The sequence below is a fragment of the Salvia hispanica genome, chromosome 1 (assembly GCF_023119035.1).
Source record: "Salvia hispanica cultivar TCC Black 2014 chromosome 1, UniMelb_Shisp_WGS_1.0, whole genome shotgun sequence".
Taxonomy (NCBI): Eukaryota; Viridiplantae; Streptophyta; class Magnoliopsida; order Lamiales; family Lamiaceae; genus Salvia; species Salvia hispanica.
This window is the reverse complement of record NC_062965.1, coordinates 584,535-605,178: the sequence shown is the minus strand read 5'-3', so window position 1 is coordinate 605,178 and position 20,644 is coordinate 584,535. Positions and strand designations below refer to the sequence as shown.

The following is a 20,644-nucleotide window of genomic DNA, read 5'->3' as shown; positions in this document are numbered from 1 at the left end:
TTGAAGCTTTCTCATAATATCTTCCCTACTCTCAACTTCAACTTTATCAGTAGAAGTTAAGCATTTGAGGATTTTCTTGAAAAGAATGATTGGATCAAAAATTTGAGAAACATGCAACCAAATATGTGATCTAAAGAGAGTTTTTATCTTTGGATGATGAAAGACATTCCTAGTCAAGGTTGTCTTCCCCATTCCTCCCATACCAACAATGGCAAAGATAGAAACTACACATTCATCAGTTGTGGTACTAGTGTTAATAACCTCAACTATTTCCGACACCAACTCATCTCTTCCAATGAAAATTGGATCAAGAGTGAATGAGTCAGTTTCAAAAGTAGGCAAAGTTGGCGCGTTGGTGGCAAGCCTTTCTTTCAGGCCAAGCCCGGCTCCCTCTTTGTAAATGGCCTCTAAATTCTCATTGATTTCTTGGATTTTAAGAGCTATTTTTCTTGGATACCCAATATGACTCGAGGATGAGAAGCATGAGAGTACCTTTTCTTTCATGGGCTTGATGGACTTGATTTGTTTGGAGAGAAGATGATAGTTGAGTTCATCCAAAACGGTGTCAGCATCAAACGCAACATCTTCAAGCTTCCTCAGCCAGCTTTTGACTGCCCCACCGGGAATGGTACGGCTCTCAGCATCGTTCAAATATAGCTGGATCGTTTCTAAACTCCCAGCTAGCTTTGCTGCTTCTTTGTCGAGACCTCGGATTAGTGAGATCTCTGTCTTGGAATGGTCGATGAGGTTTTGAACTAAAACTTTAATGACGGCGGCGACAGCTTCTCCTTCCATTGTTTGAGATTGTAACTGATTCAGAAAGAGGCAAAGAGAAATGGATGAATTGGTATAGAGAGAAGGAGAGAGCTGAAATCGAAAGTGATAAGAATAATTGTTGTGAGCTGCAGTATAGTTTACACTTTACACTTTACACTTTATTCCATTCAAGATACTTTGCTTTCATTTTCATACTACTCCTGTTATTTTAATTCTTGCCGACGAAGTATATTTCAATTCTTATCATGAAGCCCAATCCAAGTTTCGATTCAACAGAAAACTTGTTTAACTAATTTAGTTCGACTTCCACTAATTCGTTCTATGTTATTGATTTGGTAAGTTAGATTAAAATAACATAACATAAATAAACATATTTTAGTTTAATATATATGAATTTTTAGAAATATAAAAGAAATTATCTAAAATATTTTTAGATTATCGAGTTTTAAGAAATTGCAAATTAGATGAAAAATTAAAAAAATTATCGGAATGTGACTTCTATTTTTAAATATTAATTTTATAATAAAATTTAAATAATCAGTGAAATATTAGGTTTAATTAATGATTTATATATTCAATTAGTGATAAAAAAAATATAACAACAGCTTTTATCACACATGTTCTCATGATAAAACAATGAGTTGATATATACGCCAAAAACAAAAATACAAATAATCATTCTGCAAGGCTGCAACGTAAACGAAGTTTATCAAAGTTTAAATCCAATGTTGTAGAAAAATGCGACTTCAGCCTCTAAACGTAGGAATCGTTGTTTCAGCGTCGATAATAAGTTATGCAAACAATTAGACGAGTGAAAACAAAGTGATCTGCGGCATCCTGTGTTCGACATCGAGATTATTAAAAGCAATCTACGAAACAGAGTGAAATTAAACTCAATTCCGAACCATAACAAACTTGCAAGCTAAAGTAAAGAAGATCAAGCCCAAATAAGTGTTAGGGAGATTCAAAATACTAAACAGAACGGATGATGAAAGTCGTGATGAAATCACTGTCAGATCAAATCAATTTCGGTGTTCTACCAAAATATTTGATCGGATACAATTCAGAGAAAATCAGAACTTTCTTATGTTGATCTCTGAGAAAAAGAATCTTTGAACCAAACAAGAATTGATCAGTTTTTTTAACAAGATAGAACCATCGCATCTGTTAATTTCATATTAATTGTTTTTCAAAGGTTTCCGAAATTGCAAACTAGTCCTTTAACAAGATGAACCAGCTCGACCCCAGCCAGGGGCTCTGGGCTCTGCTCCTTGGACCCCAACAGGGGCTGCCGCCCCTTGGACCCCGCTACCCGGGGGCGCTGCCCCAGGAGCCCGTCCATCCGTTAAGGGCTTCGCCCCTAACATCATAATGAATTCAAATAAGCGTGCACTCCGCACCTCCAGACTTATATGATGTCTCATTAGAGCATCCACAATGGCAATAGGTCAGCCACTCTCTCTCTCTGCCACATCAGCAGCACTAAAAATCCACCTGCCACATCGCATTTTACTCAAATAGGCTAGCCTTAGGCCAGCCGCAACAAAAATAATTCAAAAATACTACATTTACGGAATTAAATTTACGATTAAATTACAGAATTAAATTTACGAGACATATACGGGAAAATTCATTCATTTCACTAAAAAAAAGTTACATAGATAAAATAAAATACATAATTTTTTTTTTAAAAAAATGGGCTTCCACACACAAGCCCCGCCACTCTCTACTCCTCGTCATCGCCGCCGCTACCCGGGGTATATGAGCCCACCTCTGAAACCCCCACCAGTGCCCTCGAGGCATCCAAATCCACCCGCATATTCTCGAGCATCGAGTGGAGAAACATCTTCTCCGTGGGGTCAGTTGCAGCCTTCTATTCTTGGAAGACCTTGTACATTCGTTCCTCCATTTTTGCAAGCGAGAATAAGGTGTACTCGCGTTGGGGGGGTTGCCGAGATGACCTCCTGGGGCGATAGAGGGGATCCTCCCCTCGCTGCCCGTTGCGCCCGCTTTTGTCCAGCCGGGCGAGGACGATGAGCAAAGGATGGAGGGGACGGAAACTCCTCAACATCCGGGGGGAGGTCGTGGGATCCGCCGCTGCTGCCGCTGACTCAACTTATTTTTAACACAAGTATACCAGCAAGTGTACGAGGCTAATGTAGCAAATAGTAAGCGAAGAGTATCGTATCCACAGAGACAATGAGTGTCAACCTAATTACCACGAACCAACCTCAACTACTATCTAGATGAATCGGAATTTTGATTTTTCTAAATCTATTTAAAAGCAAGGTAAAAACAATTAAAAACAAATAGAGAACTAAAACCAAATAAGAAAACGGATGTAGATCAAGGATGAGAAGGGTAGAATCCTACGGGATCGATAACAACTATCCTATGCTCAACTAACTTTCTAACTATGCCAACAAAGGGTCCCAAGGGTTATTAAGCTATCACTAAGGTAAAACTATATCTTCTCTCGAAGCATATAATTTGTAGATTGCTACCTAGAAACGAAGTCTCCTTCCTAGAACTAAGGCAAAAACTCTAATAGCTCCTAAGATACTTAGCTTAATTCAAAGGTCTCAAATCTCTCGATTATATTGGCAAATACGTCAATTTCTTCTCTTTCGAATTAACTACTCACTCCTCGGTTCTTGTAGTAAAATCCACATGCATTATATGTTGATCGGTCAAATAAATGTATAAGCCAAGAGAAATCAAAATAACCACATGAGCCAAGGCATAGAAAAAGGAAATCAATTAAACATAAGAATCATTGTATCTCCCCCGTAGAACTCTACGAAGGATTTAGCTACTCATGTTCATCACAAAAGTCAAAGAAATATTAAAAGAAATAATTAAAAACATTGTTTGAACAAGAATAAAACTAAAAGTAGAAACTCCTAGAATTGGATTGGGCGGATTGGAGGTCTCGTCTTCAATCTTGCGATGAATACTCGTCCTCTGCTTGTTCTTCTCTTCTTCCTAGGTGAAAAAGTAGTATTTTTGGGGTTGAAGGTGTGTAAGTTGTGTTTGGAGGCGTTTCCTAGGCATATATATACCTAGGGTTGACTTTGGGCCCGAAATAAGCTGTCCGACGAAGCTGGCGGGTCGCCAGGTTGGGTGTGCGTCGAAGCTGGCGAGTCGCCAGCTGCTTACGGCGTTTTTTTCGTGGATTGCTGGCTGGTCGCCAGGTTCGTTTGCATGCGAACCTGGCGGGTCGCCAGCTATGTCACTGCACTGCGCAGTCTCCATAACTTCTTCTACTAAACTCCGATTGAGACGTTTAAGATATCCACGCGAAGCTTTTTCGAAGACGAAGAGAATGGTATGCATTACATGCGAATCGAACTTCAAAATATCCAGATAAACTGTCTCGAACATTGAGCAGCTGCACATCCACATATTTTGTACATTTTTTTTACACATTCTTCACAAAATAGTCAAAATACCAACATAATAGAGAAGTATCTATAACCATGTCTCAAAGTACACAATATATGATCAAAACCAAGTAAAACTTGTTGGGGTTTGTATACTAAAAGATGCTTCGAGCGTACATGCCTTTGTACAGTCAGCTTGTGCATGTATACGAGAAACGCCACGTCAACTTGTTTACCTATTTATGAGAATAAATAATATAATATAATGGTTTATTGTTGAAATATAATAAACAAGTCTAAGGCTTTTTACTAAGAAGGTCAAGTAGGGAAATTCGATGAATCTCCTCATGAGTTTTCCAGTAGGGGACTTGGCCAGATCTAGTAAGAAGAAAAACGTATTCACAACCTAGATAGGCTTTGGCTACCTATCGGTACGGTTGCGGTGTTTGTGATAATTCTCTCTTACCTAAGAAGAGATTAGTAACACCGGTGTGGTAAAGCACTGAAAGGATCTAATCCGAAATGTATTCTTTATTGCTATCTACTGAAAGAATATATTTCAGAAAATTTTAGTATTTTCTAGTCTATGATTTGAATATCAATATTGTTTATTCAATCAAACGCCACTTTGAATTATCAATATGTGAGAGTTTGTACGTAACTCAAGTTCATGATATCTTGGGTGGTAGTAGTTGAATAACATGAAGGTATTGGAATATTATTTCATAAAATTCGCGTGCCCAGTGTGGTATGATTAAATCCCTAAGGGGTGATCCCCAAGAGGTGTTTGAAAAAGGAATTTATTATTCAGAAAACTGCGCAGTTGGAATTTATTCCACGAATAATAAATAAAGTTTCAAACTAGAAAAACTCTTTAAATTAATTTAATTCTAGTCATATAGAAGACAAAAGAATTATATTGATAATCTTAAACACGGGAAATATTATAAAATAAAATGGACCCAGTTATTTGTAATTTGGTGATTTAAGTGGGAGTGCAATATTATTCTTTGAGTGGAATAAAATAATATTCCATTGATAATATATTAAATCATGGGTGCATTTGATTTAATTAGCAATTTATCTAATGGGTGAGCCCGACACTTAAATCATTCCATGGATCCCCTTCCTAGCCCAATAAGGTCCACTATAAATAATGAATGAATGGGAAATCCTAGCACACAATTCTAGACAACACCAAACCCTAACCCTAGGAGGCAAATCGGCGCCTCCCTCTTCTCTCTCACTGGTCTCGATTTTCGAGCCATTGTTGTGGGAGAATTTAGGGTTTTGATTATTGTTCTTGATCTATCCTAATTTCATAGGATTAGATCTAGACAATTTGGTGATTGTATTGGTTTTCCCTAGATCCGTTCAAAGTTATTTAATTGGTTTTCTAAGATCCGCCCACACGGATGGAGAATCAAGGACGAGGGAATAGTAAGGAAGATTCGTGGTCGATAAACCAAGGATCTCCGGGTGGTGCAGCCAGCAACGTCATCAATCCAATGACGGATTATGAGGTAACAATCGAACCTACATCGAATATGCATGTTTATGTGTTTATTTGATGTTATATCTATAGATCTATGTTTATTGCATGAAATTGGAATCGAATGCATAATCACCTAAATAGATCCGTCTAGGACCTGTTTGATTTCCGTGTCTTCCGCTGCAGTAGTCCCAACAAAACTACCCTCTAAATTCATGTAAAATCCAAGTGAATCAGCCGCTGTAGTCGCCGGAATAGTTCAACCTCTGCTTCTTCGGCCACCTAGCGTCGCACCCTGCCCGGAACTTCTCGGAGTCCATCAGCAACACATAGCATTCCCAAAATTTGAAATCCTTATACTTCCCCGCCAAGGGGAACTGACTCTCCGCTATCCTCCGAGCATCCTCCTCATTCTGCCCACTAGTCAGCTGGCGGATGGCTGGGGTGTCGTACAACAACGAAAAATGCGACGACTGTCGCCGACCGCCTTGGCCTTCCCCTTCGTCTTCTTCTTCTTCGGCGCGGCCCGACCCGATGGAACGGGAGTGTCCGGATCCCCGAGATTGGTCCCCATATCATGCAATGACAGAAGGTCATCGCCAGTGAACTGCGTCTCCACTTGGCGTCGACGTGTGGGACGAATGCCGTCAAAAAATCAAGGAGAGGGACGATAGGCCGTGTCACCCCCTCCCCCGGTGACCCCTGCATCCCGGGATGCATACCGGGGTGCATCCCTCCCTGCCATACCGGCATCATTCCCATCATCTACATCATCTGCTACTGGTCATACCTCCCTACCCCGGCGTTGCCTACCCGCCGCCCGGTATCCCCCAGGGCTTCCCCCCTGTTCCCCCCCGGCGCTCCAGCCATCATCCCCATCAACTGTTGCCAAGGGTTGTTGTACCCTTGCGCCCATCTGGCCGCCCATCCCGCCCATCTGCCCCCATCCAGATCCCACGGGTACCGTGGGAGTCTGAGATCCGCTCGTCGCCAAACTGAACTCGTTGTTGTTGATCCATTGCTCGATGTTGCTCTTGTACAGAAATTTAGAAAGAGAGAAAACTCGTTAAAACAAGTGGTGCAAATGAAAATGAAATTAAAATCGCGTTTATATAGGTTTTCAAAAATTAAAAAAAAAAAAAATGAAAATTGGCGCTGGCCGATCGGCACGCCTGGCGGCCAGCGCCATCAAATCGGCTAGCCCATGCTGATTTTTTCGCCAATTTTCGGCTGGCTGATCGCAATGGTTTGACTAGCCGACCGGCTAGCGACGCGAATCGGCTAGCCACCATTGTTGATGCTCTTATGATAATACTGATCAATCAAGTTAATCCAATTACACTAAAATATCCAACAATAAGAGTTACTCCTACGGAATCTAATATTGGTAAGAGATGTTTCCTCTGTCTCCTCTGTCTCATTAGAGTAAATAACTACACTTTATATTTTTCACTTTGACCAATATTATACTACGCATTAACTAATTGATCAATTAGATGAAACATGCATTTAACAATACTACTAATAATTATTGCCAAATTCTGGATTTTCAATTGAAAATTGAAATCTATGCATACAAATTCCTCCCTTGGAATTGGTTCATTCATTTTGAACCTCCAACTAACTACCATGCATATCCTTCAAAATCTAGACAATTCAGGTCGCGTGTTATGTTAAAACTTTTTTATTCTCTTTTCAACTAACTCGTTGATACTGCTCACGAGGATGTGATCTTGGATAGTTTTAACTCCAAAAAGCTCATACTATCCAAGTTTTTTGGAGTTAAAACCACTTCAGACAATCAAAAGTAGTAGTAGTAGTAGTGGTGTTGAACCTCGCAATGCAATGAGAATAACACGAACAAGGCAATGGTTTACGTGGTTCAGCATAAGCCTACATCCACGGGAGAACAAAGAGATCTTTTCACTAAACTCGATCAAACAAGATTACAATGTGAATCACAAAAGGCCAAAGGCCATAGAGTATGGGGAGAGCTAGACTCGATCCTGCAGATCTCTCTCTAGTCAGGAAACTTTCGTCTTCCATAATGACATCAACACATTTCTTCTTCTGAATTTGATCAAACTTGTTGGATATAGCTGCAACGCAGACAACAGGATTTTGGACAACCACCTGTTCAAAAATAAATTTGGCATACTTGACTTAATTCCTTAACATCGAACCATTTTTCTTAATAAATAGTAAATGAGTATGAAAATAAGGCAAGTTTAACGGGATAAACAAAAAAGGAAAATATACCAAGTCTAAATGGATGGATGGAGTATAAGCTACTCTACTTTGGGATATGATAAGCCTCTTGATAATTTCCATAATTTATGATAACTAGCTTAATTTATATTCTATGGAAAGGATCAACATTGCACAAAACTCTTAAAGGGACACGTGCCTACGACACCCGTGCAAAATCCCGTCCTTTCACTTATGTAAACTAAACATCACTGATATCTATCATGAAAAATATAAATGGTTTAAATGCTACAACTCAATGCATATAATTCCACATTTAATTTTACATCACACATCAAACATATTCTTTAAGCAATACACATAACCATAAGCAATAAATATCATAAACAAACTTAATATTTGTATGCATATGCCTCTCAGTTCAATTTATTATTCTGCAACAAATTAAGCTTGGTATCTGTCTTGGGATTCCTCTATGACCCGAAGGTCTCTCTGTATTTGACCCGTAGGTCCTCTATAATTTGACCCGTAGGTCCCTTTAAAATTTCAGATCCAAGGCAAGTCCATCACATATCCTCTTTAATCATATGGTTCATAACCAACTATGAAATTATACACATTAAAATAGTCAAAGTTGGATCTGAAATTAAAACAAAGTAAGATATTCTGAAATTAAAACTCATTACTAACCGAATAAATCTGAAATTAAAACAAAGTTAGATATTCTAAAATTGAAACTCGTTATTAACTCATTAGAAAGTGACTATTCTTGTGGAATGGACTAAAAGTAAAGAGTGCATATTATTGTAGGATGAATGGAGTATTAATGTTCGAAATACCAATGCACAATAGAAGATCCAATTTGTGTGAAACATGTTGGGGATATTAATTTGCAATTTATAGTCTCAAAAGCTAATGAAAACACTGCATTTTGGAAGCAGAGCAATTCACGCAATGGATATAATTTTTTTCTATTCCCACAACTGAAATGAGCAGAAATGTGTGAAAAAAATTGGTATCCACATCCTCTTCAATTAACAATCCCATCAACAAAAATCAAAGAAAGTAAAGTGAATTGCACTGTGAGGTTTCTTACCAGTAATAATGAAGAAAGGTTGAGCAATTCAAATGGACACTTTAGAGGCACCCACTCATCAAACTCCTATTATGTTTTCTCCTTTCGTCTTTAACTATCAAACACAAAAAGGGATCAATAGAGAAAAGCTTAAATCATCAAGTCAATGAAAGTCAATATAATGTGGTGGTGAGGAATAGAAATGCAACTGTTTCTATTAAAAGGAAACAAGAAAATGTATTCATACTCACCTATTCTGTGTCGATCAATAAAAACGTTGGGCATATGGGAAATGTTGGGCCATTGGGAATCAGCTGCATCACTTTGTTGTTCAATACTTATTTCTGGGCAGCCCTTAATATCTAACCAATGAAGTGATGTGAGGCCCCGCAGTGCATGTAGACTCCTTAACTTCTTGCAATTATATATACTCAAATTCCTTAGAGATGAGAGGTTCTCCAACCATTCAGGCAACTCTTCCATTCCATAATTATCTATCTTTAAATTACTAATAGAGGTGAGATGTTGAATTGATTCTGGCAAATTTCCCCAGGCTTCCCTCCCTTCCAATTCTAAACGCCAAAGTGAGCGGGGGTTGCATCTTTGCAATAAGTACTCAACGGTCTCCATAGATCCCTCCACGCTAACATTTATTTTTAGTGTCGAATAAGATAAAATGGCATAAAATTGAGAAACTCCAGCAAATACGAAATCTTTTAGACAAGGCAATTTTGGCAGATAATCAATTATTTCGGGTGGATTCTTTAGGCTACTTAAATGCTGCAACTTCAGTTCCTCAAGCACGGATCCTACCATTTCACATGGAAAATACAGCAAAGCTTTGCAATAAAAAATCTCCAACCTTTTAAGACATGCGAGGCTTCCTTGGGGTTGTAGCACACCAGTAACTGCCATTCGTTCCAAAGTTGGACACTCGCTTATAATCAACTTCTCCAAAGAATTGAGGGTGTCTAGACCATCTGGTAATTCTCGCAAATTGGAACAATTTCTTATACTTAACTCCAAGAGATTGGGATTGTTATAGAATAAACAATTTGGGAGATATTCCAGATCATCTATTCCTTCTATCCAAAGCTCTGTTAGCAACTTTAATTCTGTCTTGAATATGTGTGTGAAAGGCATGCTCCCACTTCCCTTGATTATCAAACTTTTGAGGCATGACCACGAATGATTAGGAAAACTCATCAATTGCTTGCACTGAGAGATCTCTAAGTGTTGGAGGTTAGGAAATACCTTCACATCACTTGCACCTGTAGATTCTACTTCTTCCCACTGTGTCAGTTTAGGCATTTCAACCAACACGAGCCTTTCTAGAGCTGGAAAAACAACACGTGTCTCCTCATTCACTAATCCATAGAATGAAGAATTTATGGACTGCACGTTTGTCAATCCTTCTAACCAGAGAGACTTGAGATTTGGCAACTGCCCAAACATTGGGATTTCTTCACATTCTGAGCACTTGAAGAGCTTTATCTCAACCAACTTGTTAAGTGGTAACCAAGAGCCATGAGGTACATTTTCAATTGCCATCTTCTGGGTCCAGGACGGAAATCTTTTTGCCTTGAATCCTTTAATCACTAACATCTTCAGATTAGAGTGAGGTTGGAGGCCTTCCAACACATTCTCATCAGTTGGAGATTCACCTTCTCTATGTTCATCCCATCTCAAACACAAATCCAATAATTTTGACTTGTGAGATAGACTTGCTTTCTCAGCCACTTCCTTGCTATCAACCCTTTCAAGAAAAGAAATTTCCAGTTTTCCTTTAAGACCATTCAAACTCCCGAGCTCTTCAATTTTGCATCCATTCTCGTCGCCAACTTTAAAATACTCTAGCGTCCGGAGAGAAGTTAAACTCCCAATCTCGGCAGGCAACTCTACACCATCATTAATATATAGATGCCTTAAATTAATCAAGTACTTCAGAGTACTAGGCAGTTTCCACAATCTTCCTGTATCTGCGTTTAATGTTTGCAACTGATGGAGATCCCCAATCCAGTCCGGCAAATAATTTATACGCGTTGACGAAATATCAAGTTTCCTTAAATGTATCAACTTCCTTATCGAACTTGGAAACTTTTCACACAAATCATATGCGAGAACTAAAACATGCAGACGATCGAAATTGGCAAACATGTTACCATAAATGTCTCCATCAAACAATAATGTACGCAAGTATTTTGCCACTTCTTTTGGAATACGACTTTCTGCATCATGAAACATGTATCTCAATCGGCTTCCGCCTTCTGTATTATTAGAAGAACCTGAAATTGAACATGCGAGATCATGCACAAGATCGTGCATCACACAACTCTCTACATTTCCATAATCATCTCTTTCTGCAACTTGTAGTAGAGAGTTGTGCAGAAGAACTTTCATAAATTTGTCACCTAAGCACTCCATCTCAGTGCTTCCATTAGCTTCAAGAAATCCTTCTGCCATCCAATACTCAATCAGTTCTTGACTTTTGATTCTGCGACCTTTAGGAAAAAGGGAACAATATGCAAAACACTTTTTGAGTGACGGCAGAGACAAATTATCAAAGCTCAACTTCAATATCTTTGTGATATGATCCCCTTCATTATAAGAAAGCCATTTCTCTTCAATCGAGAGCCATTCTTCTTTAGATTTATTGCATAGCACTCCACCAACTACATTAGCAGCTAACGGCAAACCTTGACATCTTGTGGCAATCTTCCTCCCTATGGCCTCAAACTCTAATGGAATATCCTCTTTTCCAAAAGTTTTTGCTTGGATTATTGACCAACAATCTTCGTCTGATAATCCTTTGAGCTCATGTGTATGAAGAGATAGCATAGTTGAAGCAACTTCCGTATTTCTGGTGGTAATAACAATTGCATTCCTTTTGGTAGAAGTAACGCCAACCAAAGAATTGATAAAATCATCCCATTTGGGACGATCTTCATTCCATACATCATCAAGAATTAGAAGATAAGTTTTGTCTTCCAAAGCTTTTTGAAGCTTTTTTAGAATATCTTCCCTACTCTCAACTTCAACTTGATCGGTAGAAGTTAAGCATTTGAGGATTTTCTTGAAAAGAATGATTGAATCAAAAATTTGAGAAACATGCACCCAAAGACGTGATCCAAAGTGATTTTTTATCTTTGGATGATGGAAGACATTTCTAGTCAAGGTTGTCTTCCCCAATCCTCCCATTCCCACGATGGCAAACATAGAAACTACACGTTCATCCGTTGTGGTACCAGTGTTAATAACCTCAACTATTTCGGACACCAACTCATCTCTTCCAATGAAAATTGGATCATATGAGAAGGAATCAGTTTCAAAAGCTGCATGAGGCAAATTGGACACATTGTTGGCAAGCCTCTCTTTGAGGCCAAGCCCGGCTCCCTCTTTTTGAATGGACTCCAAATTCTCATTGATTTCTTGGATTTTGAGAGCTATGTTTCTCTGATGCCCAATCTTACTGAAGGATGAGAAGCACGATAGTACCTTTTGTTTCATGGGTTTGATGGACTTGATTTGTTTGGAGAGAAGATGATAGTTGAGTTCATCCAAAACGTTGTCAGCATCAAACGCCACATCTTCGAGCTTCCTCAACCAGCTTTTGACAGTCCCACCGGGAATGGTACGGCTTTCAGCATCGTTCAAGAATTTCTGGATCGTATCTAGACTCCCAGCTAGCTTTGCTGCTTCTTTGTCGAGACCACGGATTAGTGAGATCTCTTTCTTGGATTGGTCGATGAGGTTTTGGACTAAAACTTGAATGACTGCGGCGACAGCTTCTCCTTCCATTGTTTGAGATCGTAACTGATTCAGAAAGAGAAATGGATAATTGGTATAGAGAGGACAGAGCATGAATAGAATCAGTATAGTTTACAGCCTTTCGTTCAAGGTAGTTTGCTTTCATTTTCTTATGTTATTTCAGTTCTTGCCGACAACTATTTTTTAAAACTATTTTTAAAATTTCTAATTTACTTGTGGATTGACGCCCATTTTAAATGTTGAGAGTATGTATGCTGATTAGAGAATCAACACACCATTTCATCCGTGGATGTAGGTTCAACTGAACCACGTATATCCGGTGTCTTTTACTTGTGATCAGTTCAGTCCATCACATCTGGTCAAGGCTAGTGCTTGTGGTACTTGAATCTTGCTAGTTTCACAAATTGATGTCATCTGTGGGAAGTTTGGTGATCCACAATGAAACGGAAAGGTTTGATATGAAGCGGTTCATGGACAAAAATGATTTTGGGCTACGACACATAAAAATGAAAGCGATTGGGAGGCACTGAAGTTTGAAGAAAAACATATGGGGCAGAAGGATACAAAGCAAGAAGTGATACTTGGAGGTGGAGTTTTGAGGGAGGTCTCTAAGGAGAAGACTGCGGCTGCAGTTTGGGCAAAACTTGAGTCAATCTAACAAGTCAAAATTATTAGATTATACTCCTTCAAATTCCAAGATACTTTCTGAATTGAGATATATTCCAGAAATAAAGAGGAATTTGATATCTGTTGGAAAAGGGCTATGCTTTTGTGTCATCTTGAGGAATATTGAAAGTGGTAGCTATATCAAAATATGGCATTTGAGACTTGGGCGAAGATGTTGGGAAAGAATTCCAATGATTATGGAAAGCACACCTCAACAAAGCCACTTGACTATGTAACTTCTCTCTATAGGCAGTGAAAATAAAGCTCAGATAGCCGGAGACACAAAAGAAGTCACAGGACTGACCGCGTGCATTGCATATAGGAACACGGCCCGTGCATTTTGATGTCTCGAGAGTCAAACATTTCACCCGATCAGGTAAAAGAATTCACCAATAACAAACATTTACGATAACAAAAATTCGCTCAAGTATACAATATTGCGATGGCGAAGTTTGCTTTTAAACACGCATAAACGGATCGATATGCTTTTTCCCAAAACTTGGATTTTAAAAAAAAAAGTTCTAATTTTTGGAACCTATATTGTAGAATCTCCCTAAAGTAGAAAAACCCAACATGACCCATAACCTTTTTTCACGAAGAATTCTGCATCTATCAAGAATGCAATAACCCTTAGCTCAAAGTATGATTTTTCCATTCTTATAGTACTCCCCCCGTTCCTTTATAGTTGAGTCATTTTTCTATTTCGGGAAGTTCCCTCATAGTTGAGTCATTTCCATATATAGTAACTTTTTCTTCTTTCTTACTTTACTCTCTCTTACTTTATTCTCTGTACTTTATTCATTTTTTACTTTATTCTCTTTTGTCTTTTTCTCTTTCTTACTTATTTTATCTATTTATTTAACATATTCAACATTTTTTTCTTAAACTCCGTGTCGAAAAGTTCCGCCTCAACTATGAGAGAACGGAGGGAATAGCATTTATAATAGCTAAATGACAAATCAACATCATAATGAGAGTTGATAGCTTCAAGCTTCAGTGACCATTGATTTTAGTTTGGGGCTTTTAGTCTAGGCCGTTAGATCTAAACAAGTCGTTTGGACTTTAGGTTTAAATACTTTGTTTTGTTCTGTTTTCAAGAGATTGATTCCCCTTTTCCTTTTAGTGTAATTCTCATCTCAAACTGAATAAAATTCTCTCTTGTTTTTGCACTTGCTGTTGTTCTTTCTTTCTAGCCTCAAACATTTGTAGATCCCAACCCCAATCTTAACAATAAATACAGTTAAAGTAAAACTGAATAAAAAATCACAAACCAGCAAAGTGAAAAAAGCCCAAGATGGGTAGATTTATTGGCAGACATACCTTAGAGTTCTTCACAATATCTTTTCTTCTTCTTCTTCTTTGCTCTTGTAGATGAATATTGTGAATAGGTAATGGAATTAGTTTTCTAAAGTAATTGAAAGTGCCAAGATTCCCATCTACGGTGACAGTTTTTTATTACAAGATGATTCAATAATTGCTCCCTAACGTGCGATTAAAGAATAAATAAATGTAAAACCTTGGAATTAACTAGATCTACAGATATTAAAGTATAAATGCTTTGGTACCATCCAAACTCTAAAGTTTTGAAATAAGCGCTCAACCTGTACACTTTATATATCGAAAACTCAAATATTAATATTATATACTTAATAGCTAGGCCACTACACTAAATTTCAAATTCGAAACCCACCCCCTAGACGAAAGAGAGAACAATTATATAAAATATACAGTAATATTATAATGCGTTCTCTAACAACTTATTGTGCACCACTATTCCCTCCTCCCTCCGTTCCACAATAGGAGTCACTCTTATTGTAGGTACGGATTTTAAGAAATGATAATAGATTAAAAAAATTAGTGAAATATAAAATTTATTTTTTCATATTGGTTTTATAATAAAATGTGAGTGAAGTTAGTTAGTGGAACGTGGGACCTACTTACCATAAATGGTAAAAATAAAGTGTGATTCTTATTATGAGACAGGACTAAAATTACAAATTGTGACTCTCATGGTACGGACGGGGGGAGTAGTTCATTCATTAGTAATATATTTCCTCGGTCCCAATTCTTTCAGATGGCGTAAGTTTGGCGAAGTTTTTAAATCTCTCTGATTTTTTCTAAACTGTTCTCGTACATAATCATAACTCAATTTTGGTTATGCTGCAGGACTTGAACAGCAAGTTGTCGGATTTTGGTCTTGTTAGAAAAAGGAAAAGATATTAGCTTGGAGATCAAGAAAGCTTGGAGGACAAGAAATACATTAGCTTGGTGCCTAAGAAATATATTAACTTGGTGCCCAAGAATACTTGGAGCACAAGTTTCACCATATTTACCTGTTTGTAATCCTTATTTAAAGGGTGTTTTATACAATGAAATTATCATCCTATTCTATACAATTGTTTCTTCCCCTCTTCCTTTCCACAATGTTTTCTGCACCAATTAACATGGTATCAGAGCAGGACTAGAAAAATTTCATCACTGTCCCTAACCTTTCTCGGCCTTAAGCCAAATCTGCAAAAAACCATTCAAAACAAACCATGTCAGACGAAAAAAACCCATCCCAGTCGGATGAAATTGCTCGGCAAATTGCTGAAATCATGAGCAAAAGTCTTCCCATGATGATACCATCAACACCCAAACTAGAGAACACAAAAAATCCACCAGAAAAACCCATTGTGTACAAAATCGGTACACAACCCCTCCACATCGGAGGACGCAAATTGAATGGAGAAAATTACTCTGAATGGGCCGTCCTGATAAAGACGGCTATAAGCGGCAGGGGAATGGTTCACGTAACTAGAGTGCCACCTCCCTCGCCACGAACCGATCCAGCCTTTCCGCAATGGCAACAAGCTGATCACTGTATGTTCACATGGCTCACACAGAATATCGAACCTCGGTTGGTCAGCCGAGTGTTGAAACAACCGACAGCCAAACACATATGGGATGCGTTGGCTATCACGTACGGGAGCGGAGGAGATAAACTCCAAATATACGATCTGCATATCAAAGCCAGCATGGTGAAACAAGGAAACCAATCGTTAGAGGAGACATGGAGTACCCTACAAGATTTATGGATGTCAATAGATCAGAAACGGACAAATCCTATGAAGTACCCGGAGGACATGGAAATACATGATAATTGGATCCAAGAACAGAGACTCTATACGTTTCTGACTGCAATAGACGGCAAATATGAAACAACCAAAAGGGAGATAGTTAAAATGGAGCCACATCCCTCGGTTGACCTTGCTTACAATCTGATCAAACAAGAAGAGACACGGTCTCAAGTGTTACAATCAGGAGCCGGAGCCATAACAGAAGGCATCGGAGCAGGACTTGTCGTCCGAGGAGGATCGCACCATCACGGCAGCGGCTCCAGGGGCGGCGGCAATCGCGGTGGAGGAGGCGGCTGGAACCGGCGGAACAATGATGAAGACAAATCGAAGCTTGTCTATTCTTATTGCAAGAAGAAGAAGCACACGAAAGAATTGTGCTTCGAATTGCTCGAATTTCCCGATTGTTGGAAGGAGAAACACGGCAAGAACTCATCCGCACCACCGCCGTCTGCGCCACCACGCGTCCCCGGAACCGCGGCGGCCACGGCGGCCACGCTGCTGCAGTTATCGGAGTGCAACCGAGAGACGGAGGAAATTACCCTATTGCCACTGCCGAGGGCAAAAGGGAAGCTGCTCAGACTTGGGGCGGCGACAGGGGAGCAATCGGTGCTGCTCAGCCGACGGGTCAGATGGGAGCCGCCAACTTCACCGGGGGAACCGTGGTGTCGAATTGGTCAGAGGAGGAATTTGGGGGAGATGAAGAAACAGCGGCGGCATGTAACGTAGGGTTTGTGGGTTCTTTGGTTAAAGAACCCCAAACTTTACATAAATCCTATATTTCACCCCAACAATACAATAAATTACTTAGTGTACCCCATCTATTGCCTAATGACCCATATTCTCTTGTGTTGTGCGAATCTGACCCCGAACTAAATAATTTCCCTATTAGTACCCCGATCGTGTGTAAAAATAGGTTTCAACCCCTAGAAAACACTGGAATTGCATGTCAGGTGTCTAGTGGATATGCGAAAAACGATAGATGGATATTTGATTGTGGGGCGACTGATACAATAACTTATGATGCTTCAGATCTTACAGGGATTCAAAAATCTCAGAAATCCCATATTCAGATAGCTAATGGGGAGTTTACAAAAGTTGAGGGGGTGGAAACTGTGAAAATATCACCTACCCTTCAATTATCTAACTGCCTTTACATTCCTTCGATGTCTCATAAATTGTTGTCTATTAGCCATGTCATGAAGGAAATAAATTGCACCTTATTGATGCAACCTCATTTCTGTCTGCTGCAAGATATCCGAACCGGGGAAATAATTGGACGTGGCACTGAACGTGATGGATTGTACTATGTAGATGAGATCGCTCAAAAAGGGACCGCCATGCTAACTCACGGGTCTGCCAGCTTGGCTTTGGCATCGATGCTTGGGACATCCTTCTATCGGTTACTTAAAATTATTGTTTCCTGATTTTGTTTCTAAACATGATGAGTATTGTGAAACTTGTTTTTTGGCCAAAAGCCACCGAACTTCTTACCCTTTGAATAATACTCGTGTTGATTTTCCGTTTTCATTAGTACACTCTGATATTTGGGGGCCCGCACCCTTTACTGGGGGGGAGGGGGGGCAGGATCTTAGATACTACTTAGTTTTTGTTGATGACTGCACTCGCATGACTTGGGTATATTTCATGAAACAAAAATCTGAGGTTTATATACATTTTTCACACTTTTTTAACCTTATCAAAACCCAGTACCAATCTTCTATAAAAATCTTGAGATCAGATAATGGGAGAGAATTCGTTAATTCAGCCATGAAACAATTTTTTCAAGAAAATGGTCTGATTCATCAAACCAGTTGTGCCTACACTCCCGAACAGAATGGTGTAGCCGAAAGAAAAAACCGTTCCTTCCTAGAAATGACCCGCTCTATGCTCATTGAATCAAAAGCCCCAAATAATTTTGGATAAAAATATTAAAAATATACTTATTTATTAAAATTTGTTCATAAATATTTAAAGTCATTTAGATATTTAATGCAAAAACGGCCAAACACACGCCAACAACATAATACTGAAGTTGAAGAAATTCTCATCTCTATGCAATATTAAGTTTTCACGACCAAGTTTATACATAAAGTTTTATGATGATGAAAAATCTCAGGTTATTTTCCCATATAGACATATAGTTGTTGCAGAGAGATCGAATTTCCATTGTATTAACCAACTATGTAATTAAGACTGCCCCCATCACCACAGAAACAATTCTAACATCATTCAGCATTTAGCGCACGTTATATAATTACTTAAAATTTGGTTCAATTAATAGACGCCTCTTAAAAATCAAAACATTTATTTATTTATTTAAACGTGATAACGTAAACATAGTTCGACATAGTCCATATTAAAACAGAAAGCCCATAAAAATGCTTTAGTTCAAAAAGCCACACAATAATGTATGATAGAAAAACCCATCTCGTTTACGGAACCGACGTGGAGTGGGAAATTTAAGATTTGCTGGGCTACAATTTGAAATGAGAGCTGATTTTGGGCCTTCTCAAATGTTACCTCAAAAAGAATTGGGCTATAATAAAATAAATAGATAGGCCATAAACAATGCGTCTCCACTTAAACAATACGTTTCCACGGTAATTGCTAAATAATCACGAAATTCATATCCATTGACATTTCGAATACCTTTTCTTCAATCAAGTAAAACGTGAAAGAATATGAGCTTTTCGATAAAAATCACTCCATAAACTGTAAAAGTAAAACAAAGATGAAAGGCCAAACATTTGATGTCACTGTCAAACTTAGAAGAATAGAAAAAGTCGGGGCGTTACAGGCATTTTCCAAACTCAGCATAAAAGACCCGCTATTCCCACAACTGAAAATGAGCAGAAATGTGTGAAACACATTGGTATCCACATCCTATTCAACAAAAAAGCAAAGAAAGTAAAGAGAATTGCAATGTGAGGTTTCTTACCAGTAAACATGAAGATAGAAAGGTTTGAGCAAATCAAATGGACACTTCAGAGGCACCCACTCATCAAACTCATATGTTTTCTCCTCCTCTCTTAAACTATCAAACACAAAAAGGATTAATGGAAAAAAGGTTCACTGAAAGTCATACTGTTTCTATAAAAAGGAAACAAGAAAATGTAGTCATACTCACCAATCTTGATGTTGGGGATATGGGAAATGTTGGGCCATTGGGAATCAGCTGCATCACTTTCTTGTTCAATACTTATTTCTGGGCAGCCCTTAATATTTAACCATTGAAGGGATGTGAGGCCGCGCAATGCATGTAGACGCCTTAACTTCTTGCAATTTTTTATACGCAATCCCCTTAGAGATGTGAGGTTCCCCAACCATTCTGGCAACTCTTCCATTCCAAAATCCTCCCACTTAAAATAATAGAGAGCAGTAAGATGTTGAATTGATTCTGGCAAATTTCCCCAACCTTCCCTCCCTTTCAAATTTAATTCCACAAGTGAGTGGGAGTTGCATCTTTGCAATAAGCCATCAACAGTCTCCATAGATACCTTCATGCCAACATCTATTATTAACTGACCACCAGAATAAGTGGCCATAAACTGAAGAACACCAATAATTTTAAATTTTGGTAGACGATCCAATTTCGTCAGACAGTCAATTATCCTGGGTAGATTCTTCAGGCTACTTAAATTCTTCAACTCCAGTTTCTCAAGCAAGGATCCTAACATTTCACATGGAAAATACATCAACGCATCGCAGTCACAAATTTCCAACCTTTTAAGAGATGCAAGGCTTCCTTGTGATTCTTTTGCACCAATATCTCCTACTCGTTCCAAATTTGGGCAGTAGTTTATATTCAACCTCTCCAAAGAATTGAGGGTGCCTAGACCATCCGGTAATTCTCTCAAATTTAAACACTTTCTTATACTTAACTCCAAGAGATTGGGATTGTTATAGAATAACCAATTTGGGAGATATTTCAGATCATATATTCCTTCTATCCAAAGCTCTGTTAGCAACTTTAATTTCGCCTTGAATATGTATGTTAAAGGCATGCTCCGAGTCTCCCTGATTATCAAACTTTTGAGGCATGACCCTGAATGATTAGGAAAACTCATCAATTGCTTGCACCAAGAGATCTCCAAGTGTTGGAGGTTAGGAAATAACTTGATATCACTTGACCCTGCAGATTCTACTTCTGCCCACT

General features: G+C 38.7%; 3 protein-coding genes across 4 annotated transcripts in view; all 3 read right to left on the bottom strand.

Annotated features, from left to right (window-relative positions):
• Window positions 1–795, bottom strand: part of LOC125207239 (putative disease resistance protein RGA4) — a 1,780-nt gene extending 985 nt beyond the window's left edge. The window contains exon 1 of the mRNA XM_048106505.1: window positions 30–795. Within this exon, the coding sequence (XP_047962462.1) occupies window positions 30–795 (766 nt within the window). The remainder of the gene's footprint in view (window positions 1–29) is intronic.
• A 6,680-nt stretch (window positions 796–7,475) lies between these two features.
• LOC125218512 (disease resistance protein RGA2-like) overlaps window positions 7,476–20,644 on the bottom strand; it is a 21,599-nt gene continuing 8,430 nt past the window's right edge. The window contains exons 2-4 of the mRNA XM_048120197.1: window positions 9,187–12,748; window positions 8,957–9,050; window positions 7,476–7,751 (exon numbers count right to left, since the gene is read on the bottom strand). Of these exons, the coding sequence (XP_047976154.1) occupies window positions 8,998–9,050; window positions 9,187–12,733 (3,600 nt within the window). The 5' untranslated portion in view covers window positions 12,734–12,748 and the 3' untranslated portion in view covers window positions 7,476–7,751; window positions 8,957–8,997. The remainder of the gene's footprint in view (window positions 7,752–8,956; window positions 9,051–9,186; window positions 12,749–20,644) is intronic.
• Window positions 19,176–20,553, bottom strand: LOC125218576 (disease resistance protein RGA2-like). Of its 2 annotated transcripts, XM_048120276.1 has the most exons (3): window positions 19,616–20,553; window positions 19,427–19,522; window positions 19,176–19,327 (listed from the first exon to the last, which is right to left on the bottom strand). In XM_048120276.1, exons 1-3 carry the CDS (start codon window positions 19,651–19,653, stop codon window positions 19,189–19,191), a joined length of 273 nt encoding a protein of 90 aa, XP_047976233.1. In that variant the 5' UTR covers window positions 19,654–20,553; the 3' UTR covers window positions 19,176–19,188. The 2 variants fall into 2 exon arrangements, with proteins under 2 accessions (XP_047976233.1, XP_047976225.1); XM_048120268.1 differs by having other exon boundaries at window positions 19,176–19,522.

Bases quoted from the DNA above. Each gene is read 5' to 3' on its own strand.
- LOC125218576 (XM_048120268.1), bottom strand. From the start codon at position 20,492: ATGCCTTTAACATACATATTCAAGGCGAAATTAAAGTTGCTAACAGAG.